Here is a 27,738-nt window from a genome sequence, read left to right as displayed (position 1 = left end):
CAACCTTCAAGACCATTAAAAAATCTCCATTTACAATATCTGTGAGAAGGAAGTAATAAAAACTAGATACAGCACATATAATGAATTTATTCATAATATTACATGAATATAGTTTAGAAAAAGGCTTCTGTAAAGTAGCTTGCACCGAAACCATTCAACACTCTTTGACATTGAACAACAACGATGAATATTAACTGAATAATGCAGAATATGCTGACTTACTACAAGCTGGCAATAAAATCTAGAATAATATTACACGATATTCTAAGATTTTATTAAACATGCAACCCACTTTAGTGACCTTTTACTAAGAGGATAACAAGGGTAAAGAACTATACCTGCCACAACAATATAAATATCTACAGAGTGGAATTTCACAAATAAAATATATATGTTTTTTATAAAAAATATAAAATACGTCTCAAATAAAACTCGATTCAACTTAACTAATACAGAAATGTACAACAGAAAATAAATAATGATCTATGGGGAGCTTGCGCAGTATAATATATTATGTATACGTTAAAACTTTAAAAGCCATAAATAAAATGTATACACCTGACAGTGGACAGGTAAATTCTTATTGCTTACAGAAGTAGACGGTCGTATAAATAGACAATAACTTCAACTAGGGCAAATAACACTTGATACACATTAGTGCAACATGATCAACATTATGATCCTACTGATCCGAACATTATACAAAGTAGACTAACTTATCATAATAATTACACGTGTTTCTACAAAGATCATTCTTTACTTATTAGGGTGACCCCCGTTAACATAGTTGGTTTTGATCACTGGGTTGCCTTTGCTGGAATACATCCTGTAACATAGAGAAATAGCTTGAAATTATGTAGCATATGCATAGGTTTGGTTGATTGTTGTAGGGACAGTAGGCTTTTCTGAATAGGCATCCATGCTATAACAAGAAACACAAGACACTCTGATATACATGTTTATACTTACAATTACAGAATATTCAAAACAGAAAAGTTTGAGCAGGGGAAAAACCATTTTCATCACTCCTTACCGAAAGTAACTATTTTTGATAACAGTTGACATTAAAGAAAGTATGTAGTTGTTTCCCAAGCTCTAATTTAGAATGAGGGAAAACGATCAGCTGATTTTCCCTTGCCAATTTACTTTCCCTCGCTCTCGATTAGTTCTCCACCCACTACGTGCGCTAGTTTTGTTAGGTTTATTTTAATGATTTAAATAAGTTGTTTTCATTGTTGCACAATTAAAATGAATACAGAAACAGGCATTAGTTGGTTTGCTGTATTTTTGGCATAGTGCGTTTTTTGAAATTGCTCAATGTATGTCTAACATTACTGATGATTTGATAAAAACAGCTTTAGAGGTAACTAACATGCCACCAGAGAAATTACAGGAAAAATATGAAGAGGAATACAGATGGTTTTGTAACTGGTACAAATTTCAAAATGTTAATTCAATTAAAGTAAGCGACCAAGTTTGTATTTTTATATTTATCTAAAAAATCGATCATCATGAAACTTATACGAGTGTTCTAAAACTATTTGAAAACTACTGAGGTATGTTATTTCATATGTGTGTATTTTTGCGTCTTGATAAAAAGTATCGTTCATAACTCGTACCGAAGCTATTTCCTGACACTTGCTCCATTATTCCCGTCCTCGGCTTCGCCTCGTACATGAAAAAAACTCTCCTGTGTTCGGCTTTGCTTGACACATTGTTGTTTTCTGTGTTCGGCTTTGCTTGACACATTGTTGTTTTCTTCATTATATAGGCTAATAACAATAATAAATTCTTTAAAAATTTTTATCCCTAATTCTTCTACTTGGTGGCGTTCTATGACGTTTTACGTTACCAGATTTTGCAAATCGGTTCTTTCGATGATTGTCAAGAAAACAGTACCGTACTGTGTCAATTCAATATACTCATTTGGATAATATATCAAATTGTCCAGGCATTCTCACTTTTTTCCATTTGTAACATTTACGCAAAACCAAATTCAAAGAGTATAAATATTTAATTTCAACCAGGTCGGTAAAATTTTATTTTTGTAGGACGCATTTCCTTGAATTTAAACTTTGATATTAACAGCAATTAAATCCAGCTGATCTTAATGTAAACAATTATGTTCTTCATAAGGATAACACAAGAACTTTAAAAGCCACTGCGGCAGAACCCAAGGGACTTTTTCAAAAATTTAAAGTCAGTTTGCAAATCTATACGACACCATTCCAATAACATTGAATTGTAACACCATTCCAATGAGACGTCAATGGTCAAAATCAGTTAAGAAATTGCAGGGGAGTTCAAAGGACAAATTTTGTGTTGGCGATTAATTATATAGATCGTCTAAAAGCTGCACTAATGAAACAGCTTTGTAATGCTAATTAAATAGGCTAACTTAAACGTTTAGACTCAGAGAGAAATTAAAGCGTACAAACCCATCGCTGGGATTGGTAGGAGGTTCCTTCTTCATGGGAGTGACTGAGTCGAGGCCCATCTCTGAGAGAGCTCGTAACGCTGTTAGTGCAGCCTGAAACAAGGAATAAGCAATGTACCATTAAACATGCCTTCATGAAGGTACTGAGCTATCAGTTAACAAGTTTTAATAACTCACGTGATACAAACTAAGAGACTGTTAATAGGTCCTTTTTTGTCCATTTTAGTTTTCATTCATTAGTATTTTTTTAGAAATAATTAGGCCTAATCTAATATGCATAATAATGACTAACTCATGGGGTTCAAAATGATAGAAAATGTAACATATCCTTCCAAACTATAAGACATATTATTATCATGGTGAGAGCCAAGAGGTATCATCCTATTGAACAATTTAATAGGCTACCAAGATAAGAGAAGGATCCTCGAGTTTATGCAAGCCTTGTTTGGGACTATTTCTACTCCTAAATGGCCTCAAGTTTTATTATTTTGTTACTACTCAGACAACAGTCTAGGAGGAGGTATGTATCGATAACAGCTTTAAAGAGGAATCCATCTAAATTCAAAGTGATAAAGGCAACTAGAGGACCACGCCTTTAGCACTATAGAATGTCAAACCATTCATACGTAGCTCTTGGCAATGTAACTACCACTGTTGACCAACATTTGCCCATAAACCCACCTGGTCATGAGACAGCTCCGTCGTAAGGCCAGACCCGTGGCAAACTTGAGGTGGATCAGTCGATAATGAAACTAAACTAAGGAACTCGCTGTGGTTTCCCTGCAAAAAAAAAAATCATTATAAATTATAATATATCACGATATAAATGAATAGTCAATGAATAGTCATTTATTCCATCTTTAACTCTTTCAATGCGGCCGTCATGTTTACTCTTGAAAATTGCACTTATCTCAATGATAAGGAACCGGTCGCCGGCGACCGACCCGCACGCAATGTGTTAAACAATACAATATTGTAATTGATTTCGTAAAAAAAAATCCTTAAACTAATACACATAATTATCACAGTAGCTATAAATTATATCACAGATTGAGATTGGCTGCATTTAATTAATTGTAAACATGAAAATTACCAATATTCGACGACATCAATTACGTACAATTATCAATTACGTATCACCACGTACAAATCATATTATGTACGTAGCACAACTTGAACCCTTTTGTCATTAATCCAATTTATTTATATAATAATTTAATTTTTAACATCTACTTCATTTTTAATATAACAGTAAAACTTCTTTAAGCATCACTCCGATAAACCAAAACCAGGGTTAGCCAAAACCATTATAAATATTCAAATGAATTGGACAATTAGCTAAGCAATAGAAATGGTAGACTTGGCCAATGGAGTGTATTGGAACAGAAGACGACACCCATTTCACCATAATAAAGATAGTAAAGTTCAGATAACAATTGTCAATTAAAAAAAAGTTTTTTTTATACAGATGAAGATTGTATATTTTAGCAGACAATAATTATAGGCTAATGTAAACAAACACAGACAACAAAAACGACACAGACCTCACCCTAAACACCCTTCCTAAAGTGTGAAATTGTGTAAAAAGTATGTATAAGAAGTTTAGGAGGTCTCAGCGCCAAAAAAAAGTCATTTGAGTAACTTTTTGCATTGATGTTACGTTATAGATGTTAAGATCTGGTTCCTAAGTCGACCTTTATCATGAGTTTTCATTAACTCAAGGGAAAAATGTCAATAGAGTAAAGTAATGACTGTTCCGATGATTACCTTGGGAAAATCAGAGAATTGAACCCGGAAACCAAGCAGTTGTGCTAGATAGAGTAGTTGGTCCTTTGGCCGAACAGCTGGGGCAGAGGTGGGGGAGGTGACTGCGGGACCGTCTACACAGCCTCCGTCAGCCATGGGACCAGTCCCGTTGAGGTACTCCTTCGCCATCGCCGCCGTCGCCTGCAGGTTCACTGCATGACCTACATCAACATTATGTGGTTAGACATAGAGTACAAAGGTTAGGGATATTATTGATTGTTGGGATGACAAGGTTCTGAGCATAAGACACATACAACATAAATACCCCCGCCGCAGCAAACCTGCAGACTAAGCGAATTTCCATTTGACTGATTGGATTTACACTGAAATGTCTACTTAAAAATATAACATTTATTCCCGATTTAAATAGAATTAGTTTAAAAAGTACTTAGGTTTGCTGCATCAGGGAGGGTAAAACAGTTTTTTTTTGTAAAATGTTAATAGTTAGTAAGAAATAACAAATTTTCCAAATTTGATCAAAATATGTTCATAAACAAGCAAACTACAACAGTTTACTTATTCTCCATAAGAATAACATGGGAATTTTAAATTTACAATTTTTTGAAATTTTCTCCGTAACCATTAGGCGCACAATAACGCTTCAATATACTAAATTATTTGTTTTTTTAAGCTCTACAAAATGGTTTAGAAAGAAATTGCAAAATTTTATGTTTTTTAAGTCAAAAATGAGAAAAACCTATTTTTACCCCATAAAACCCCCCATAAACCCCCGTTCCCATGGTCCGATCATGCTGGATCGCGAACTCGTTTGAATAAACGTAGGTTTACACGTTTGTACCAAATTTCATCAAAATCGGATCATTTTTGCTCGAGTTATCGTGCTAACGGACACATATATATATATATATAAATATATAAATATATATATATATGAATTTGAACGAATGGTGTTTTTGGCCTCTAGGGACCTCAAAACGAAAAAAAAAAATCGGTCCCGCGTCCAGGTCTTACCATGAGTACTACGGTAATAGCTTATTCCCTATATGGGAAATTCGCTAAAAGAAAAGACTTGGTAGCATTTCATTTTCACATACACCATTGACAAGCTTTTCTTTCAATACTAGCTGTTATTGGTACAAACTGGAAACGTGATATTCAGGTAAGTAGACTGGTGATTTCCCATCAATGTAGATTCGAGGGGCACAACAGATTAGTCATGTTCATACTGGATACTTCTATTACTTTATCCACGACTATTTACAGTAGACTCCCTCTTATCCGGACCGAGGGACCGAGGCCAGTCCGGATAATAGTTTTTCTGGTTAAACTGACGTCCCCAAAAATTCGTTAAAATGGACCGTTTACTGTGATATTCGACTTAAATTTAGGAGACCATTGTATTTAGACACGTGATCACTGGTCTTAAATCTTTTCCACGAGAATAGTCGTTTCAGTACCGCCCACTTCCTGCCGATCTAGTCCGGTTAAACCAATGTGCTGATAAAAATTGTCCGGTTAAAGAGATGTCGTTTCCGCCGAGTGTAGTCTGGTTAAACCGATGTCCGGTTAAAAGTTGTCTGGATAAGAGGAAGTCTACTGTATTATTGTTCGAATGTGAAAAACAATCCCAGGCTCGTGCCTAGCGTCCTTGGACTAAAAAAAAATACTTTACCGAGTTTTAGTAGCATTGCAGTTAACATTTTGTAGCAAAACAATGACAATGCATAAGCCTCCTTGTTAAAACTTTTCTTGTGCTGAAGAAAAAATACACCCATCTGGCTCTCATCAATTCTCCAAGACTGCATCTAATTTGGTTTTCTTTAACTACAATGTAGAATTTAGCCATTGCAGGAATTGAACAAGTTTTTTTTAAGAGATTGACAGCCTCTTTTAACCTTACTTTGTTGCCCATATACACCTAGGGCCTGTGCGTGAAACGTATCTGGCTAAGCCAAGAGCCAGTATAGTAAAAGAGTGAACTGTATTGATAAAATTCGCAAGCACCATGATGTGAACCTTTGACATCATTGCCATGGATTCATAGTTTGTACTACATACAAAAGCCACAAAAAAAAAACATATTAATTTACAAACTAGAAACAGTAGAACCTCGCTAATTTAAATTTCAGAGGAAAGGCAATATATTTCGAATCATAGGAAGTTTGAAATATAGAGAGTTTGATTTATAGAGGTCAGAATAAATACAATTTGAATTATGGAGGTCCCAGTTTTAAGTGTAGTGTTTGAGAGAACGGAGACTAATGAACTCATTGTGGGAACATAAATAAGAGCGTCAGTTCATGTTTTAACAGGAGTATTTTTTCCTGAGTTCGAATTGCAGAGCCTTACGGTAACGCAGTTCGAATTGTAGAGGCTGACTTTGAATCTTGGAGGTAACAGTTCAAATTACGGCAACAAAATTCAAATTGTAGAGGTTCAAGTATGTGCATATTCGAATTGTAGAGGCTGCATGAAGTGTAAAAATCACTTTGAATTATCGGTATATTATTTTTCAAATTTTATTGGTTTTCTGAGGCGAACAGATTAACATTCTATCTCTAGAAATGTTAGAGGTTTTCGAATTAGCGAGGTTCTACTGTACTTGTCTTCATTAACATTACAGTAAAGTATTAATAAAAACTACAGTATGCTACCTTTTGGCGGCACCCTGTGCTGGGGTGGGTAGCCAGAGTTGTTGTTGCTGGTTGTCACATGGTTGTCAGACATAAGCAGTAGTCCGGGCACCAGCTGACGACCACTCGACCCGCCCACAGACACCTTCATTTGGTTGTCTGTGTCAACAAACGCCTGCCAACAAATAACCGTTACAATAACCTTCAACAAACAAAAATATTTTTTGATAACTTATATTGAAAGCAATGTATCCACACAAAAAAAAAAAACAAGAATCCTGCTTTTGGGGCCGAGAAAATCCTGCAATGAAAAAAATCCTGTTCATCCCAAAAGATCTTTTTGACGTATCATGCTACAATAGCTCTTTAAACCTTAAGTGTCACACTACTATATACTGCAATAATTCAACTATTTTTGGTTAGTTTCTACCTTAAAAAAGTAAAAAAAATATAATAGGTGAAAGCCAGAAAACTTGTTTTATCCCACATCCATTTAAATCCTGCACATGGTCTAAAAATCCCGTTTTTAGGATAAAAATCCTACATATGGAAACTATGCTCTAGAGAACTGGAAAGTTAGTGGTAGAGGTAGAGTGGGATTTAAACAACACTGACATGATGCAATGTATTTGTTATTCTAATGACAACTACAACTTGGGCAAAAATAAAAATAAGTTAAACTTAAAAGGTAGAGAGGCCTGTGCATGGAACAATCAAGCAAATCAATGGGTAAGCCAAGAATTAACTTTAATAAAAAATTTAAAGTGGTAGTACTGGGAAAGAAACCCTTTGACATCGCTGCTTTAGTTGCTTTTAGTTTCATAGTCTGTTATGCTACCGACTCATCACATTATTATCAAGTAGGGTAATTATCTCATAATATGCTTGCTTATGAAATGAAACCACTATAATTATAATACTTATCAGTTGCCTAGTTATATTTAATGCATTTAGTGTTCAACATTACACTTACCTTTCTACTCAGGTCTGCTGACGTTAGTCTTTGCTTGCCCGGAGCATAACTGGAGTAGCCTAATTTTTGTAATAACCCTTCGGCCGCATTCCTCTTGGCTATTTTTTTGTTTGGCCCCGACCCAACGAAAGAATGTTCTCCTACAGTGACCTGAAGCAAAGAAAGTGTATTAAGATGTTGTTCTGATCTGAAAGAAAAATCTTTTGATCTAAGAAAGTTGTGCATCAATACCATCTCAGGCACATGATGCGGAATATATGTACCGCTGCTAAATTGCAAACCTTTGAAAGCAATATAGGCTACAAGCTGTGACATGGGAATATATCCTTAAGAGAAAATATGGAGATGTTTTATGAATTAAAGGAGGTTTATCTGGTGTTATATAGGAAATACATTTTGGATTACTTAACTTCTTCTAAATTCTCCAATTTGTCACACGTCACAATATATATATGCTTTATAGTCTAAGAGCCAGTGAAAAGCTACCTGTAAGTATTTGGCCAGACCTGGGTTTTGTACAATGAGGCCCTTATACCTACCATACATGAGGTGGGGAGTCATTAATCCCAAAGTGGTGGACGGAGGGTCTTCATGAGGTGCGCACAGGCAAGACAGGTTTCGATTTTTGGCGAATTTGAAACGCATTTGACCACGTCTAGCGTTTTGATTTTTGAAAATATATTATTACCTAAAAACAACAATGGCAGACCATTATCACACGTTTGCCATAGTGGAAGTCAGTTTTTAAAGTGCTGAAAAAATTTAAATAGCAGCATAGGTCGACTTTGGTATCAAATTAAAGTGGTAAAAAATGACAGCTGTCCAAAGATTGCTTGAATTGGCAATGCTTAGGCCTATTATACAGTGGGGCGCCCTCTAGATGTCGGAAGAAAATCATAAACGTAACCATAGGTCGATATATGCACATCAGATTAATGGTCTTTATTAGTGGAATACAATGCCGCAAATTTAAGCTCAAAATAACAGCTGGGTAAAAATTGGCAGGCGTTCAAATATTACTTGAATCAGCCATTGTTAATCTTTGAACGATTGCTGTTTTTTACCAAGCATTTTTTTCAGCTCAAATTAGTGGGAATTTGCTTATAAACATCTTTAATCTGATGTGCATATTGACCTAAGCTTACGTTTATGATTTTCTTCCGACTTCTAGCGGGCGCCCCACTGTATAGTAAGCATTGCAAATTAAATCTTTAGACAGCTATCATTTTTTACTCAATTGTCCATTTGGGTTTGTGGCATTGTGTTTTACTAACGGAGACCTTTAATTTGATACCAAACTCAACATATGCTGCTATTTAATAATCTTTTAAATTTTTTCAGCATTTTCAAAACTGACTGCCACTATGATAAATGTGTGTAAATGGTCTGCCATTGTTGTTCTTAGATAATAATAATATATTTTCAAATATCAAAACGGCAGACGTGCTCAAATGCATTTAAAATTCGCCAAAAATCAATACCTGTCTTGCCTGTGCGCACCTCGTGTTTTGGTAGGTATAGGGGCCTCACTGTACAAAACCCCAGGTCTGGTCTAATACTTACAGGTAGTTTTTCACTGGCTCTTAGACTATTAAAACTGACATCATAAAAATTTTAAGCATCATAACTTTTTATCATACAGTAAGAATTCAAACTCTAATCATCTGAGTCACCAATTACCTAGATCACCTCAAGAACAACACAAACTGGCCAGAAAATTTAAATAAGTTCTCGTAGTTTTTTGCAGTTTGGGGTAGGCCTAATCTAATTACAAATTATGAAGCAACATTTTAATTAATTTGATTTTTAATATGTTTTTTATTCATTTTCAGTTATAAGACGGATGCAAAAACATCTGTTATTAAAATTGGTTTATAACTGGGTACAGTATATCTCTGTTAATGGGACCGGAACCAAGGGCGGAACAGTGAAAAAGTTAAATTTTCCGAAGAGCAGCATGTTTAGGATTCTGCATAGATTGCGGAAGGCGATGATGTTTTTTTCTATAACCGTGGGACTTGTCTGTCTAGGATTTTTCCGCAGTCAAGAGAAGAAGATAATGTTTCCACTACCAAAGAAAATATTTAAGATGTTGCCGCAATTGTAAAAAGCTTTGATAATTTGTTTTCATGATCTATGTCGCATTAGTACGGTTCTACTGTACTTTTAACTCATTTGAAAACACTTTTTTTAAATTCAACTATCCGTATATTTGGAAATCTGATGTAGCTTACTTTAACTAAAAGGATTTCAATACAAACAAATCTAAACTTCTTACTTCCATGAAGAATTCCCTTCGCCTTGTTTGCCCTCTTTCTTCCATGAGCGTATAGACAGGTTCCTTTTCTTTTTTCGCTTGTTGAATTTGCATTAGCCTAGAGATTGGGTTAATTTCATCAACCGTATCTGCATTTTCTGAGTTATTTTCCTGAAACAACAAACAAAGATTGTTAAACAACTACTTTGCAATGTTTTAGTTTTGAAAACCCCTAAACCTTTTTCTGGATCTGTTTATATGGAAGAAGATTTTAAAATAAGATTTCTCATGATAGTTTCCATTTTTCCTCAGAGAGCTATAACAAAAAATCCTTTATTGGTTAAATTATAGGGTAAAGGGATACATCTAAATTACCCTTGCCTTGATCAAAATACACTTCAAACTGTGATAGAACAAGTATTTTTCCCCCTTTATATATTGCAGAAAAGTCTTTCTTTTAATTCTGTTCATTTAAGTTCCATAAGAACTAAAATATAGAAAACCCGAGTGTTTGTTCTCTTTTTAAGGCCAACTTCGTTTTCAAGATATTCTTTAGCCATTAACGATTAAAGATGAATGACAATCTAAGAAGTTTAGTCTGAGGCTAAGTGTGCACAACATCTAATATGCGTCAACAACCAGTTCCACGACAGACAGGTATACTTACAATGTCTGTACTGGACTACTGGTTGTGGATTAGTTGCAATTTTTGTGATTCAGTGGAATGTATATTATAGCCTATATCTTTATTTTGCAAAACCCTACTACTTAAAATACAATTCTATATTACCTTATTAGAATTAGAATTGGTGACTTTGATGAGATTCCGAGATTTCTTCTTGGCAGGGTTGGGTTTCCGCTTGATACGTATGGATCCTGTACAGTTGGCTGCAGTGACAGTGGTGGTGGGGGGAAGCAGCTTCAACTGCTCCAGCATCTTCTCTGCCGCTCGCTTTTTAGATATCTGAATAAGCATCAAAGTCAAAGGTTGACATGAAAAACTATAAGCAATCAATACAGCAATGATTAAGGTGTTGTTTAATTTTTCAGTAGTATACTAACTGGTCCATGGTAGTAAGTATATTAAGTATAATGACTTTTATATTAATTATTTTAAGTTAGAAAGTAGTCCACATGTGGTTACATTTTTTCAGGGCTGTGCGAATAGTACGAAAAACGAATCGAATCCGAATCTTTTTAGAGATTCGATTCGGATTCGAGAATGAATCTACTGTTTCTAACTGGATTCGGATTCGGAATCGATATTCGAATTTACTGGTAAGAGATCCGGGTTCGGATTCGAATTTCTTGGAAATAGATCCGAGTTGGGATTTGATATTCAAATTTACTAGATTCCGATTGAATATAATTTTCAATATAATTTTTTAGACACTAAAAAACTACTTGTGCACTCCGATTTGCTGTTGACTGGTTCATGTTAGGAACCTGACCAACTTGGTGTTAGGCTTTAGGCACATTAGTGTAGGTCGCATTTGAACCCTATCTTGGCTATCAGTAAACTTAACCTCACAGTGTGAGTTGTTACTTGTAATAGTAATGCAGACATAGGCTTGTTTGGAGGATTAACACCGAGGTGTATAATAGGCTGGGCCTATGTTTTAGACTACACAAATTGGTAGTCCATCACTTTTAGCGAGTAACTTAGGCCTAGGTGGTATGCCTAACTAATGCCCAATTTTTTAGTTTCAAAACTTCAAATAGGTAGGCCTAAATTTTATAACTTTTTTATTTGGCCCATTTCAAGAATTTTTTTAAGCAATTCCCTAAGTTATTTCAGCCCCCAGAAAATGTGGTCTAAAAATGTGAAAATTGGTACTGCTGACTTTCCTCGGATTCGGATTTGACTCTGAACAGGTTTAAATATTCGGATTCGATAACAGCTTTAAATTTCAGATTCGGATTCGATCCGGGTTCGATAATGGCTGTAAATTTGAGATTCGTATTCGACCCAGATTCGACTCGGGATTAATTAAAATATTCGGATTCGATAAAATCTGTACAGCTATGATTCGGATTCGGATCTGAACCAAAATTTCTGGATTCGCACAGCCCTGCATTTTTTTAACCTCATATACTGCTTAATATACTACGAGGGTCGTCTCAAAAGCAAGTTACACATTTGTTTTAAATCACAGCGTCGAGCGCTAGAAAGCTGGGAGTCTAAAATCTTTTCTGTAGGCGAAGCACCAATTTAATTGTGTTGTGAATTTTTGTGTGCTCTCAATTGCCTGAAACGGTTTTCTTTGGTAAGTTAGTTATGTATTTATTAGAGATGTGCGAGTACTCGAGATTACGAGTTCGAGTCGAGTACGGCCTTGAAACTCGAGCTTATCTTTGAACTCGGCAGTTTCGAGTCGAGTTTGGTTTAAAATTGTAAAAAATCAATATTTGTTAAAATGTAACTTGTGTTTACATAAAATGCTTTATAATTTGTATTACTATAGATTCTACAGTAATACAAATATTTCTACAGTGTAGAAATAAGCAAGAGGTAGTTGTCCTAACCTATTTTTATAGCTGTCACAACAGAATAGGTCAACTCAAAGCAGTCGCCGGCGACTGACTGGCAATGGCAATGGCATAATCTGGCTGGACTTGACACTGAATGACATGATCGGTAGTGATTTTGTTTTAAAGTACTGTTTCACAATAGAAAATTCCACTACTGAACTGTTACAACCAATAAATCTATGTTTAAAAAAGTCAGTTAAGTTTTAAAAAGAATAGAAACACTACAAAAGGCAAAACAATAGAAGGGAGGGAGGGGTTGTGCAATGACCTCGAACTGCAACTGAGCCGGCGAGTGGTGTAGGGGGTTGGGGGGAAGGGGAGGGTAAGACCTTGGAGCTATATTTAGACCAGACTAGACTTTCACCACTTCCGAAATGGCTGGGTAGGGGCAGAGGGATTACAATAGCAGGTTTTTTCCTTGCCTGGTTTGATTTGAATTGACCACAATTAATTATTTAGCATTGAAAATACAATCTGCAAGGGACCAGGAGAAATATTCAAATTAGAGTTAATACCATGATTTACATTTTTATGTCAAAATACAACATTGCACAATCATGATGTTTTGGGTCATTGACCTTCTTAACGCATCTGTTATAAGTTGATAATTATAAATTGATGCTACCGTGGTTGAAAATAATTATTCTGTAAACTTGTAAAACATTAGATAACTCATAAATAAGTATGAATTCATTCATAAAGACAATAGTAGCACTCCTAAAAAAAGCTTACAAATATCTCAAAATAATTAAGTGCTAGCACTTGGCCTTCTAGATTACATAGTTTGTTTTCCTTCATGACAACTTGCATTAATGTGGTTAATGTGCATGGAATACAATTGATTATAGTGAGTTAGGCCTAAGTCTAGGTTTCATTTGATTTCTATAACTACTATTGTATGAGCCTATTACATTATTCAGTACAGTTTTCAATCTACAATTGTTTTGTTTATCAGTAAGGTAGACTACTTGTAGGCCTATTTGTACTTTATTTTTAACATATATTTTGAGTATTTTGACAGAATGTTTGTTTACAATTAACATACAAGATTAAAAAATTTATTTTTCTTTATTTCAAAATTTATTTTTACTTTACCCACTGTCAAACCATTGGAAATTTTGTAGGCCTACTGTTACAAAAACCACACCAACTAAAAGAATAATGGTAATAAACTTACAAAACTAAAGGTGAAAAGGTAGGAAATAAAATTTCAAGTTTTAGAATAAATCTCTTTATTAAACTTATTATTGTAATTGCAACCTTAATAACTAATAGATGCAAGTATTAAGTAATTTTAGCCAAGTATTATGCAATATTACTTATCAATAGGGATTATTGTATTTAATTTGTGGATAAATATATGCTCACTTACCTATTTTTCACAGAAGTAGAAGTTCATTTATGAGCTCTATTGTTGTTGTTTTAAAATTATTTTCTATGCATTATATTGATATGTTACTGCACAAATATTAATAATTAATTTATTTATAATCATATTTCAGCTTGTAACAAGGTTGTTTTAAAAGTTACATGCTCTAGGCCTAAGGAGTTACTTAAACTTACACATTCTTCGATCTTTTGGGTTTAAACTCGACTCGAACTCGAGACTCGAATCTTTTGCCAATTACTCGACTCGAACTCGACTCGACCTGAAAAACCTGTGCTCGCACATCTCTAGTATTTATTCCTTGTTCCTTAATGTATTCCTAAGCCAAGTGCTTTCTCTTCCAACATTAAGTAGCTAAACACGAATACAATTTACAATACAAAAACAATTGTACAATTGTATTTAATTTTGTTTAAACTGGCTACTTTTAAAATACAAAAATTACTACTACATTGAGAAAACTACTTACTTTTTTCCCATTGCCTTCACCCAAGGTTTCAAAGTTTTCGCCAACACAACACCTCGTCACAAACGTTCTCATGTGAGGAGGGCCTTTTTCACTGATCACGTCAAAGATAACAGTCAAGTTACGCTTGAGTGCCAGCTCATGGACGAGCGAGATCGGTGATTTGAGTTCTGACGAAGAATCTGCTTCCATGTTAACCGCGTTCAGATCTCCATCTGTAATAACTAACAATGTTAGATTCTAGTTGAAACACATTTCATTTTCTTTCAATTTAACTGTTTTCAATGTGCCAACAATATTAACACGAACATGATTAACATTAATTCATAAAAATTGAAACCATCCATGGAGAAGTATTTAACTAGCTACAGTTGAAATTGGAGATGTCAATGTCTATGCAGTGATTTTATGTAGGCAATATGTAACGTAAACAGAAAATAATATAAAAACCAAGCTTACAATAAAAGGACAATAGACGTTTCTTTGAAGAATATATTTACTACACTAAACTAAAGAACCAAGAGTTTTATGTTTTAAATATAATCACAATATTGTATATCAGGTTAAGCATTAACAGTGCAAGTGCTACTTTACTCGCTAGCATAGGGGCGGTCAGTTATAACAAAAACTTTAATACTTTTATCTGAAAGGACAACCATATGAAAGTAGGTATTTTATGGAAGTTGTGAGCCAGGCAAAGAGATTGATGATATTCAAGCAATCAATAGTGGTTATTTGCAGCTACTCATGCTAAAAAGTGCTAAGTAGTAGTATTTGATTGATGTTACTTATGGCAAGCAGTAGTGGTTAATTTCAGTTACTCATGCCAAGCAGTAAAGGTTGACTGCAACTACTCATGCCAAGCAGTAATAATTGATTAATGCTACTCATGCCAAGCAGTAAAGGTTGACTGCAACTACTCATGCCAAGCAGTAATAATTGATTAATGCTACTCATGCCAAGCAGTAAAGGTTGACTGCAACTTCTCATGCCAAGCAGTAATAATTGATTAAAGGCTACTCATGCCTAGCAGTAATTGTTGACTGCAGCTACTCATGCCAAGCAGTAATGGTTGACTGCAACTACTCATGCCGAGCAGTAAAGGTTGACTGCAGCTACTTATGCCAAGCAGTAATGATTGACTGTGACTACTCATGACAAGCAGTAATGGTTGACTGCAGCTACTTATGCCAAGCAGTAAAGGTTGACTGTGACTACTAATGCCAAGCAGTAATGGTTGACTGTGACTACTCATGACAAGCAGTAATGGTTGACTGCAGCTACTTATGCCAAGCAGTAAAGGTTGACTGTGACTACTAATGCCAAGCAGTAATGATTGACTGTGACTACTCATGACAAGCAGTAATGGTTGACTGCAGCTACTTATGCCAAGCAGTAAAGGTTGACTGTGACTACTAATGCCAAGCAGTAATGGTTGGTTGCAAATACTTATGCCAAGTAGTTGTGGTTGGTTGCAGATACTCATGCCAAGTAGTAATGGTTGACTTCAGCTACTCATGCCAAGCAGTAGTGGTTGACTTCAGCTACTCATGCCAAGCAGTAATGGTTGGTTGCAAATACTTATGCCAAGTAGTTGTGGTTGGTTGCAGATACCCATGCCAAGCAGTAATGGTTGGTTGCAGCTACTCATGCTAAGCATTAATTCTCTACTGACTTGCACAGTTGTCGACCATTGAAGGTTCAAGTGGCAGGTTACGCAATACTTCAAGCGCCTTGGCCGCAGCGTCGTGTCGTGCCGCTTGCGCTGTCAAGCCTTCACCACTGAACTCTCTGTCCCCCACCTTCACTGTCACTTTGTACAGCGATGGAGGCTTGTATCTCTACAATAACAAAGTACAAGTCACTTTGGTTTATTGTATATTTAATTTAACATGGCACATATATATATATATATATATTTTTTTTTTCAATGGAAAAAGTGGTTTTACTTATTTAAGAATAATGTATTTGGTAATGTTTGATAAACTTTGTAAAATGAAGAAAAATAATTTTAAATAGGATATTTTTTTTTTATATTAAAAAAGTTTAAGCAACAAAAATTTTTAATCTTAATTCACTAATATAGTCATTAGAGAGCAGAGATGATATTTGATCTGTTAAAAATGTTGCAAACATTCATGTAAAAATAGCAGGGTTGAATTGAATAAAAGGAACTGTTTGGCAATTTGGTGCGAATAGGCTGAAACTTAAAACAGGCCTAAGTTATAATCCCTGCCACCTCATGCTCATTGGAAGTTTTAGTTTTCTGTTGAACTAGATGAAAAGTTTAATTGTATAATCCATCCAATTGCTGGTTGAAGCTACAACACATTTTTTTAGTATTAAATTGACTAAACATATTAGCTTGTCAAAATTAAGTGTTTTTTATTTTTTATTTTAATGAGTACCTATTTGACTTTTTTTAACTGCACAAACTGAAATATGAAATACTAAAAAATTACAAACAACGTAAACAAAGCCGAGTAAAATCAAGGAAGCAACAACTTAAGTAGGCTATGGATCATACAAATTGTAACATTAGTTATCTTGTAGTTAAAGGAAGAATTATGGAGGATAAATAGTATCATCGCATATATCAAAAGTTAGTCCATCTAACAAACAATTCCTTTCGCGTCTTGTAACAGTTATACCACACCGCACTAAGTTCTACCAAGCTTACCAAACCCGTACCACCTAATTTATACCACGTTAGTAGGTTAGTCAAGCAAAAAAATTTTACCAAAATTACCTGAGATTCACGATACGGATGCAGCGGTGGCCTAGTGGCAAGTGGCGGTCGCCTAGAGTAATCTATTGCAACAGTGTGGGTAAATGGAGGCCGAACCTTTTAAAAACAAATGAATAATCAAACTCAAGATAATAAAATAAACAAGAAAAATAAAAACAAAACTATGAAATTAATTTGGGAACTAACCTGAGTGTATACCCCTCTATGGTAGGCGTAGTTGTTGTGTGTGGGATAACAGAAGGTAGGCAGCTCTACAAACGTGTAGATTGTCGGCTCTCCTCGCTTCATGGCGAGTGCGTTCAACTCCACCGTCGGAGTAATGTTGTCTGTGAGAAAACAAGTTATCTCAATGAAAATGCTAAGTAAATATGCCCAGCAACTACTTACATCATTCATCTGAAAAGGGGTGCAAGGTTTAATTTACAAACTGAATGAGATGTTTTAGGTTTTAGTTTGGAATTAATTTTTAATTAATGCTTTTAGTTTGTTTAAAGTCAGTTAAAGATGAATAGTCGTTAAGTCTGAAAATAAAAGCTGTATCATGTACTACTTAATTCGATGAGAATTCAACAAATAGCTCTTTAACTGTTGCAAAAGGCTAAGTCAGCCCCTTAAAAACTTAATTAAGTCAAAACAATTCCAAAAACAAAGACCATGATCATAATAATCCTCATCCAATCCAATCTATGATTTTCTTATGTTAATATCAATACAGTTTACTTTTTCTCCATGAATATCATGGGAATTTTAAATGTAGAGTTTTTGGGATTTTCTCCCTAACCTTTAGTTGTACAGTGCTTTGATGTACAAAATCATTTGTTTTTATAGCTCCACATGAGGCTGTAGTAAGAATTGAGCATTTATGTTTTAAGGGTGAAAAAATTTTAAATGTCAAAACTTGTCAATAATTAGCCTATGGCCTAATGTAACTATGATCCAAACTTGCTGATAACTGATTAGTAAACTCATTTAGGTTCATCCACCCCTACAAATTCATGTTGAATTTCATCTAATTATTTCCCATAAACTATCAATGTAACAAAAATAATTTAGAGCATTTATGAGAGCTCACTCCATAGTCGAAAACTCAACCAAAAGTATGTATTGTGCAAACTTCTCTATCACCCCACACTATAAATAAAACATGTGATTAGAATTTCTTCCATTTGTTTTGATTTTCTGTTTATATTTTGTTGTTATTTCGTCACCAACATCATAAGGTCCATGTAAATTTTTAAAAATTTTAAATTAATTTTTTTGTGCTTATTTTTAGCCTATTTTAATTTATAAAGGGCATCTACAGGAAAATATCTTTCATTTGGTACCAACAGCGTGTAATTTGGTCCAGTAGTATGGTCAGGCTAGCTGTCATAAGTTTTGTTAAAGTTTTTTAGTAGGCTATATAAGATTTTTTTTACAAAGTAGCGCACTATGTGAGTGGTTTACTCAACAAACAATTTTCTTCTTTAATAAGAAATCGGGTAAAGCTGGTTTATACGGTGTCCAAAGACAACGCTAGTAGCTAATCCAATTAATGACGTAATGTCACATGATTTCTCTCGTAACCTCGACTGTTTGATACTGACTTTTACCGAGCCTGTTGTTGCGAGACGCCTTGGGTGGAGGGTGCTTGTAGCCGGTGGCCTTGAGGGCGTCGCTTGCTGCCAGGTGTTGTGCCTTCTTGATACTCGCCCCCTCTGCCGAGTACTCCTCCTCCCCCAGCTTGAGGGTGACTGTGAAGAGCTTCTTGTGCGCTGGACCTTGCTCACTGGTCAGTCTGTACTGGTGCTGGATCTGTCCCAGACAAACAAAAGGTTTAACACTATTTAACTAAAGGGGTGAAATCATCCACTTTTGTAACATGATCTTACCTTATGATCCCATTACATAGTACAAGTTCTAATTTTGGGTTCAAACCTTCTAAACACTTTGTTTCTGACATGAAAAATATCAATACCGTACTGTGAAATAATACAGGTACATTTACAACAGTCTAAACGGTATAATTATCTGAAATACCAACAAAAAGTAGCCATTAAATAACTGTGGCCTCAAAGAGTTAATAATTAAAGTTCTGTTCTGTTAAGTTGTGTAAAATAAGTCTCTAGTTAATTTTTAAAACAATGTAAGTAGGCTTAGTGATTTACCCCAAAGGCAATTTTTATTTTCACAGAAATGTGAGTAACAGACACACTCAATAACCTGGTATGTTTGGGACTTTGGCGAGATTTAACTCCTCTAATAAATGGTCCTGGCAAATAAATCAGCTGGTCTTAGTCATTAACAAAGGTTATAGAAGGAGTCTCACTTCATTCTACACTCTTAATCCTTAACTTAACTGTAATAGTAATTATAATAATTTACATTAGCATTATTGATGGCACGTAAATATAATGTAAGGATATAACGTAAGGATAGTTAGTAGTGTCCTTCAACTTGAGGTTTACACTTGCACACATTTGAATGGAAACCTAGCTTGTCACTGTAATAAATTCAGTTTCAAAGTGGTATTAAAAGTGTCTGATAAGCCTATGAAAAATGCTCGGACTGTGGCCTATATAACAAGTATTTCTGTAGTAGCTAAGGAGATAGTTGTTGGGTCAAACAAAATATTGTTCTGGTAAAAGCCTAGAAAACTAATGTATGGTTTTTTCATAACTTGGTCCCTGCACTGTCTTATTTTACATAATATATCATCATTTGGAGACAATACACTGTTCAAATTTCTTGAGCTATAAAAATCAAGCGGTTGGACTGGCACACCAGTGTGACTGGTGGCAGTCCGTGCAGGTGGTGTGCCGTGTTCAGTGACACCACTAATACATGTTGGAACAAAATATAAGTAGCAATGGCCAATGGCTCAAATAACGGGGTATTTCACATCTCCACAAAAAGTGGATCATTAAGATGTATAACGTTTACATGTTTTTGCACCACTTAGCCAGTAAAAAGTGACGCCACTTCTATATGCGCATGTAAACCATTGACTATTCATTGAATAGACTTCCCATCCTATGTAAGAATTGGAAGCCAAGAAAATAGAGATAGGATAGAAATAGGAAGCCAAGTTCAGTCCATCTCACCAGAGGGTACTAGTGAATTGGGTTAAATATTAATTAAAATCTATGCAAACAGCTGATTGAATTACCGTATCACATGATACAGAATATCGTCATTAGTTGGTAAACTACCTCAACAGATTGCACCTTTTTAGCTTCAAATTTTGACATTGGATGGGAAGTCTAATCTGTGTAGTCAGTGTGTAAGCCTAGCTTTACTATTGGCACCTAAGGGTAGCCATTATTGCAAAATTTGCTACATTTAAACGGGAACACAGAACTGCTAACCTTAAACTGTTGATAAATTTTTGGGCCATATTACCTCAGTTTGTATAACTTATTTCTCTTTCCCAATGATTAAGATATTAATCTAATACTTTACAATAGTAAGTAAACAATTTTGTATCACAAACTCACCTTGTTGTAGCGAGCCAACTCATTTACCAGACACATCGGGGTTTTCTCCTTCATCAAGTTGGCGAGTTCAGAGTTCTCGTTCTCCTCTGATTTTTGTGTCATGGTTTGTGTTGTGGAGGAAGGGAGCTCAGCTTCTAACGGGGAAATACATGAATCAACTTTTAAAACTGGTTTAATGAACTAGGCCTCTATGTATAAGTTAGTTAAAATATCGACACATTATAAGGCATGTTTGTTTGATGTAAGAAGCATTACCCAGTTAACAGATAAAGTAGCAAAGTAGCCTAACAAAAGAATTTACAGAGAACAGCACTAACCTGATACAGGCATGTTTGCTCCCTCCATCGAGGCTTGGCCAGAAGTCATTATGAAGCTATTTAAAGTTCAAAACTCCTAAGAAATCTGAAAATATAAAACACAATTTTTAATAATTGTTGTAAAATATGAGCCAGTGATGATACAAAATCCATTTTAAATGTTGTGTTACTAACAAGTAGGCCTAGGGCTTTCTAGAATATGAAACCTATCCTAATACAACTGAAACTTAAAATCTTTAGTTTACGTTCATTCTAACATTATAGGCCTAGGCCTAACTTACTTGATATCAATAAAAAAGTATTTTTTCCATAAGACAGAATATAAAAATGTTATTTTACCACCAAAAGCCAGAAGCAACATTCAACGCAAAAGAATTACTTAAAAAACCTCATTCAAGCTGAGTTTCAAAACAACATAAATCTACATTTTCTAGCTCAAGAGCCTATCAGGTTAGAGAAGCTTTTCAGTGTTTTCCAGGCAAATTAAATCTTTCAAATGCATAAATTAGGCCTACTGACTTAAAATACTCACTTGACCACAAATTAAATTCATGATTGAACACTTTTTTAAATGAAAATACACTATTTAACACCAAACATTTTGATAGACACCTTTATTTTTTTAACAATAGATTTAAATTTGACAATTTGAAATTTGAATATTTACCTACTCTATGTATTTATTTCCCAACGGTTTACAATAATGGATACAATGTTAACAAGATCGCTAAATACAACAGTACAAATGTGGTAACAGCAAGAATATAATAATAATATGAATAACTGGACCAAATTTGTAAAAAATGTATAAAAATGAATAATCTAAGTTTAAAGGGGCAAAAAAATCTGGGTCTTCGGGTGTAAAAAGGGGTGTTGGGCATATGGGAAATATATGGGCATATGGGAGGATGAAGGAGAGCAGAAATGGACGGGAAGTTAATTGGCCATATTAAAAATTCTAAAGGTGGGATATTAATTTTTTGCGATTTCAGTTTATCCAACTACATTTTTCGGGAGAAGAAATTCTTTTTTATTCTAAAGATATAATACAATAGGAATCTGTTTAAGTTCTGCAAATTAAAAAGACTGAAATAGGCTAATTTGGTGAGTTGGTGGCTCAGTCGGTAGCGTCGCGGACTTTGGGCCTAAGGCAGCGATGTTGTGGGTTCGGATCCTGGTCACTACAAAAACATTTTATCAGTACAGTTCACCTTTGTACTGTACCGGCTCACTCCTTGCTTTGCTGTATACGTTCCACGCAGGGGCGGTTAGTCTATGTGGACGGGCAAATGCAAGGTTAAAAGAGGCCGCCAACCTCTAAAAAAAAAAAATTGTCACTAATAGCTTCTTCCAACAACCTAGAAAGTTCACTTCTCCAATAATGTTCAAAACCTCCTTGATGTTTAAGTTAAATCCCAACAGTAGCCTAGGAGTATAAATGTTACTTTAACTCACCTAGCCTAGAGGTGATCTTGTTGCCTAAATGTTATTAAACTAACCTAAACCTATGATGTGTGACCTAACAATCACTGTCAAGATTTCAATCAACTTGCCAACTTAATGCCTTCAACACAGGAAAAAAATGTTGGTTGAAACCTGGAATTTAACCATCTACACAGGATTCAAGCATATAACCGTAGACAAATAAAATAAATATAGACCGACAGCAGTGCTACGGTTAGCATATTCTGGTGTCTACCATGTAGCATATTCTGGAGTGCCATGTAGTTAAGGGGCATGCCACTGCAGCGTAGCGAGGAGCCGATGACGGCAGCGAATTGAACACCGAGCAAGCTCTAGCGGCACATCATGGAATATTCCTTTGACAGTCTACAATTATTCTATTTGTCTACGATAAAACCCACCAAACAGTGTTTTGGGTTAAGCACTGAACAAAAAATAGTCAGATTTCTGATTAAGATAAAAGACGAGATTTGAAATACTGATACCAGGTGAGGTACAGATCCAGAAGTGTAACTAACAACTTACCGGAATAGCTTCTCATCGCCTGCTAGCTTGCATGTGTTATATTGTGTTTGATCTTATACTTAACCCTTTGAGTGCTATGCAACAATACATTATTTTTTACAAAGGGATATTGTTGTTTACTATATTAGCGAATTTCCCTATAGGGAAGTAGCTATTACCGTAGGTCTCATGGTAAGACTTAGGCCCGGGACCGATTTACTTTTTCATTTTAATGTCCCCAGAGGCCAAAAACACCATTCGTTCAAATTTTTATATATGTATATATATATAGGTATATATCTATATATATAGATTTATATATATATATATGTGTCCGTGAACACGATAACTTGAGTAATTTTTATCCGTTTTTGATGAAATTTGGTTTGTAGGTGTAAGGCGGGATAAACTTGAATGAGTTCGCGATCCAGCATGATCGGACCATAGGAACAGGGTTTTATGGGGTAAAAATTGGTTTTTCTCACTTTTGACCCTCAAAACACAAAATTTTCAAATTTTTCTCTAAACCTTCTTAAGGGGAGACTGAACCTTTTATGTCTTAAAAAATTAAATTTTTGATTTTCGCCTAAAATGGATCTTCGTTTCTTCCTGATTAACAAAATATGTAATACTTAGAATATTAGAAAGCTTCTTATGATAACAATAAATAAACAAAGCAACTATACCGAGGTTTCGGCCACACTATTCTTATGGCTTTGAGTGTGTGCTGCAAAGCTTTAAGTGTGTTTTTCCGAAAGTTTGTTTTTCTATCTTTAGGTACACATAGTTCAAAATCTGTAATTCATAGAAACTTAAAATTTTGCATGCATTAGTCTGGGTACTTGGTGAGTACATTAAACCAATCATATATTGATTAGTTATAAAATTTCATTTAAAAAATAATTTATTTTTATTTTTAGAATATTGCATAAAAATTTGTTTTTTTTATGATTGAAAATAATTTTGATATTGATATATTTCTTTAAAAAGAGGTTTAACATAAAGATATAGATGTGATAATTAAGTGTGCAAAAAATTCAGTATGATAGGTTTAGTAGATTTCGTGCTATATGTACTTAAACTTGTAGAGAATATCCATTTAAAAAGCATTGAACCAGAAAAGGTACAGTCTCCCCTTAAAGAGCTTAAAAAAACAAATAATTTAGTATATAAAAGTATTTTTGTTCGATTATTAGTAACGTAGAAAATTTAAAAAATTGTAAATTTAAAATTCCCATGTTATTCTTATGGAGAATATAGTCAAATGTTGTAGTTTGCTTGTTTATGGATATATTTTGATCAAACTTGGCAAATTTATTTATTTTGTAGGCTACTAAGCTATCAATATTTTACTCAAAAACATACTTTATTAGTTTCCTTGTAGCAGCAAACCTAGGTACTCGTTAAACGACTGTTATTACTGCAGTATGACAAAAACAATATAAACCCTTGATCACTCAGCTCAATTTTGTGGATGCCTCTGCGAACGCCACCTAGTTATCAAACTAAATCAAGGTTTAGGCTAATTCAATATTACGTTGTAAGCCAGATGTCTTTTGATTTTATGAGATTTTGGTTTCAAACAACCAGAACATTAGGCTACCTACAATTTATAAGAAAACTTGGAAATTTACAAAGAAAACATAGTTTAATGTTTACTGCAAAATACCAAGACTTGTTTATATTATTAACTTCCTATTACAGTAGAACCTTGATAACAAGTCACTCTTGATAACAAGGGTCATTTTCAAATACCCTTGAAATCGTTTTACCCCTACCCTAATCACATGTTATTGCAAACCTCAATAAGAAGTCAAACTTGATAAAAATTCTTATTTTATAATCCCTATGAGGGTCTTACTATCAAGGTTCTACCAAGGCCGGGTAGAAAAACATGCCATGCTGCAGCGCAACACTACAGTGGTGGATAGTTGTACTAAAATCTTACTTAAATCTGACTAACAGCCAGCTTATTTGCCTAAAACATATGGGATATGGCAATGAATTTGTCAATCAATCTATCCACTAGTGTGACGTCATGGATCCTGCAGGATGGCCTGTTATTCTAGTGGGGCCTTGGTTCTGTTTTCCAAATTAGCCTGATTGAGAACAATAAAAGCTACATTTCAACAACAGGGTTTAATAGAATTAAAGAAAAAAAGTCTTACAAAATATGAATTATTGGCCTAGCACTCAAAAGGGAATTCAGGCCTATCTTGCATGATTACCTTTTATCGCTACAGCTTTCTTTTATCTTATGTAGGCTATTTTTTTTTTATGGCACATTAAGGCTATGTTAACCCTATTCATTTTAACATTGTTGCCCAAGTTCTCTGAGTAACTCTGTCCAATCTGACTTCAAGTTAACATAGGCCTAGCCTTTAAACTAACTTAGTAACCTAAATAGCATGTTTTCATTGCAACAAATGTCTATGAATCTGCTAGGAAGCTTATGAATACATCGCCTACCTATGTTAAACTCAGAAATGACACTTACTTAATGTAATACAGTAACATTAACAGTATTATGTAGGCTAACTTGTATACCAGGGTGGCTCAAACCTTGTCAAATAATTCATTCGCATGTTATGTAAAGGTTGATTTACCGCTCCTTGAAATCATGAAATAAAATAAAAAACTGTTCATTTAACTGAAGTTAAAATGACAAAGTTAAGTAAGAACCTGTAAAATCTTGTGATGCTAAGTTACATTAAAGATAATAGGCTTTGGAATCACAATTAGGCTATATTGAATTGACTTCAACTCCTAACTTAGCCTACTACTCATTGTTCCACTAACCCACAAAAATATCAAGTTACACAAAGCCTGTGTTTCAAGGTGTCCCTGCCCCCTAACCACTGCTAGGTAAGGCCACATACCTTTAGACTTGGGGCAGGTTTCATAATAAACTACAAGTTACAAGCTTTAACTTGTAATTTCCATTAATTTGCATTGGGAGATCTGATTTACTAATAATATTAGTTTGTATTTTATTATGAAACAAGCCCCTGGCATATGAAACAGTTAGGCCTACACATCTTAGTTCATTTTAGAAACAAAACTTAATTTTACTGAACTTAGTGTAGTCACAGGGAGAGGTAAGAAACAGAGGATATATTCAACGGTACACTTGAGTCAAGTGGTGTCTAGCCCCTGTCGCTTGTGTCTAGAGCAAATTCCAACTTATTTGTTGTCCCCTTCTGCTCTCATTTCTCCCCTCGCCATCACATACTAACTTATAGCGCTCATGCTATAGGAAGACCCTGTACGCTAGAATTGCTGTTTGGGCTCTTCCTCACTTGTTACAAGTAGCCTAATATTTACATCTCCACCCCACCATACTAGAGCTAAGAGTGTACGGTTGTCCCATAAGCTTCTATCGTCTGTATCTTACTTCTCTGTGGTAAGGCTTAAGTTAAGTTACCTAGATCAAGTTAGAGTTTAGGCTACGAGTAGGCTAATGCTATCGCCAAGTATGCTTAAGGCATATTAGGACTAGGCCTGTATGTACGTAAGTTACTTATAACCCCACCTCTTCTTTAATCATGCCAGGTTTTAAAAATTACAGGTTAAGTTAAGTTAGGCCTACTCTTGCAGTTAATCAAGTTAGGCTAGGTAGGCCAAAATTGTTTTGATTTCTTTTGATAAAATAATGCTGGGTTGAAAAAAATTGGTTGCACTTACTTAAAGTAGTATCTGTCCTACACTCATTCAAATTAATATATCGATCGATCGATATATTGATTATTTCATTTGATATAATATCAAGTTTTCAGTTAGGTTAACATAGGCTAACCTAAGTAGCCTACATTAGGCTAACTAACCGAATGAAATAATCAGTAACTTATAAGTTATCAAATAATCTGTATACCTATTGGTATTTTTCATTTGAATGAGTGTAGGACAGACACTTAAGTTAAGTGCAGCTAACAATCACAAATAGGGGAACTTAACATTGCATGAAAAAAATTGCAAACACAGTTTGCATCATAGCCTAACTTAAATTAGGCCTATAAAACCCAGCATGTGTTTTCAAACATTAAACAAAAGAGGTAGCAGTAGTCGAAATAAAGCCAGATTTAACTTAAGTAGGCCTAGCCTACTAAGTTTAGGTTAATTCATTGAAGAGAGCATGGTGGAGGAAAGCTAACTTCTAGGCCTAGGCCTATTTAAAAGTCAATTAAGTTAGGTAACTTTCATATTTTACACATTATAAACAGTGGGCCAAGATTTGAAGGACGGCTATAAACACATATTTTAAAGTTCTACAGAATCCTTCAGTTGAGACACAAACTGTCAAACAAACAGCAAACTAGGCTTATCAAATTTGCTACCCTACTCACCTTTGCAAGATTGAATCTCTCATCTTAGTTGAACATTCCACTTCAATAAATCCGGCTCGTATGGTCACAGGGCACTGGAAAATTCAGAACAGTGAGAGTTACAGAATAATAAAATGATTCATAAGGTAAATATACATTTCTACTCGAGCACAAGAGTCCTACTTAAATCGGTAGGGAGGGTGTACGGGACCGGTTCCTTGATGATCATTAATCATTTAATGCATGCAAACCTCCCGATTTTACTGCCGCTCCAATCTATAATGCAGATATTCCGGTTACTAGGCTATAAAAAGAAGGTATTAAGGAAGAGGGAGAATCCCTTACACATCAATAAAAAATTGCCCACATATAATCACAAGTCTCACAGTTTCGCAAAACATCACTCACCTTCTCCACCACATGAATTTCTGTTTAACGCCACTGCAGCGCTAGG

General features: G+C 34.8%; 1 protein-coding gene across 3 annotated transcripts; it reads right to left on the bottom strand.

Annotated features, from left to right (window-relative positions):
- Nucleotides 1–67: 67 nt before the first annotated feature.
- Nucleotides 68–27,738, bottom strand: LOC128989570 (double-stranded RNA-binding protein Staufen homolog 2-like). Of its 3 annotated transcripts, none has more exons than XM_054411474.1 (17): nucleotides 27,693–27,738; nucleotides 27,306–27,379; nucleotides 20,995–21,079; nucleotides 20,678–20,811; nucleotides 18,788–18,995; nucleotides 17,388–17,527; nucleotides 17,202–17,297; nucleotides 16,128–16,293; nucleotides 14,456–14,667; nucleotides 10,858–11,031; nucleotides 10,089–10,238; nucleotides 7,811–7,960; nucleotides 6,859–7,012; nucleotides 4,205–4,404; nucleotides 3,119–3,217; nucleotides 2,439–2,530; nucleotides 68–826 (listed from the first exon to the last, which is right to left on the bottom strand). In XM_054411474.1, exons 3-17 carry the CDS (start codon nucleotides 21,041–21,043, stop codon nucleotides 757–759), a joined length of 2,094 nt encoding a protein of 697 aa, XP_054267449.1. In that variant the 5' UTR covers nucleotides 21,044–21,079; nucleotides 27,306–27,379; nucleotides 27,693–27,738; the 3' UTR covers nucleotides 68–756. The 3 variants fall into 3 exon arrangements, with proteins under 3 accessions (XP_054267449.1, XP_054267448.1, XP_054267450.1); XM_054411473.1 differs by having other exon boundaries at nucleotides 27,630–27,694; XM_054411475.1 differs by lacking the exons at nucleotides 17,202–17,297; nucleotides 27,693–27,738 and having other exon boundaries at nucleotides 27,306–27,577.

The sequence above is a fragment of the Macrosteles quadrilineatus genome, unplaced genomic scaffold, assembly GCF_028750875.1.
Source record: "Macrosteles quadrilineatus isolate MER2022 unplaced genomic scaffold, UCM_ALF_1.0 Scaffold_3__2_contigs__length_128488019, whole genome shotgun sequence".
In the NCBI taxonomy this organism is placed as follows: domain Eukaryota; kingdom Metazoa; phylum Arthropoda; class Insecta; order Hemiptera; family Cicadellidae; genus Macrosteles; species Macrosteles quadrilineatus.
The sequence above is the reverse complement of the archived record's forward strand: the minus strand, read 5'-3'. Positions and strand labels throughout refer to the sequence as shown.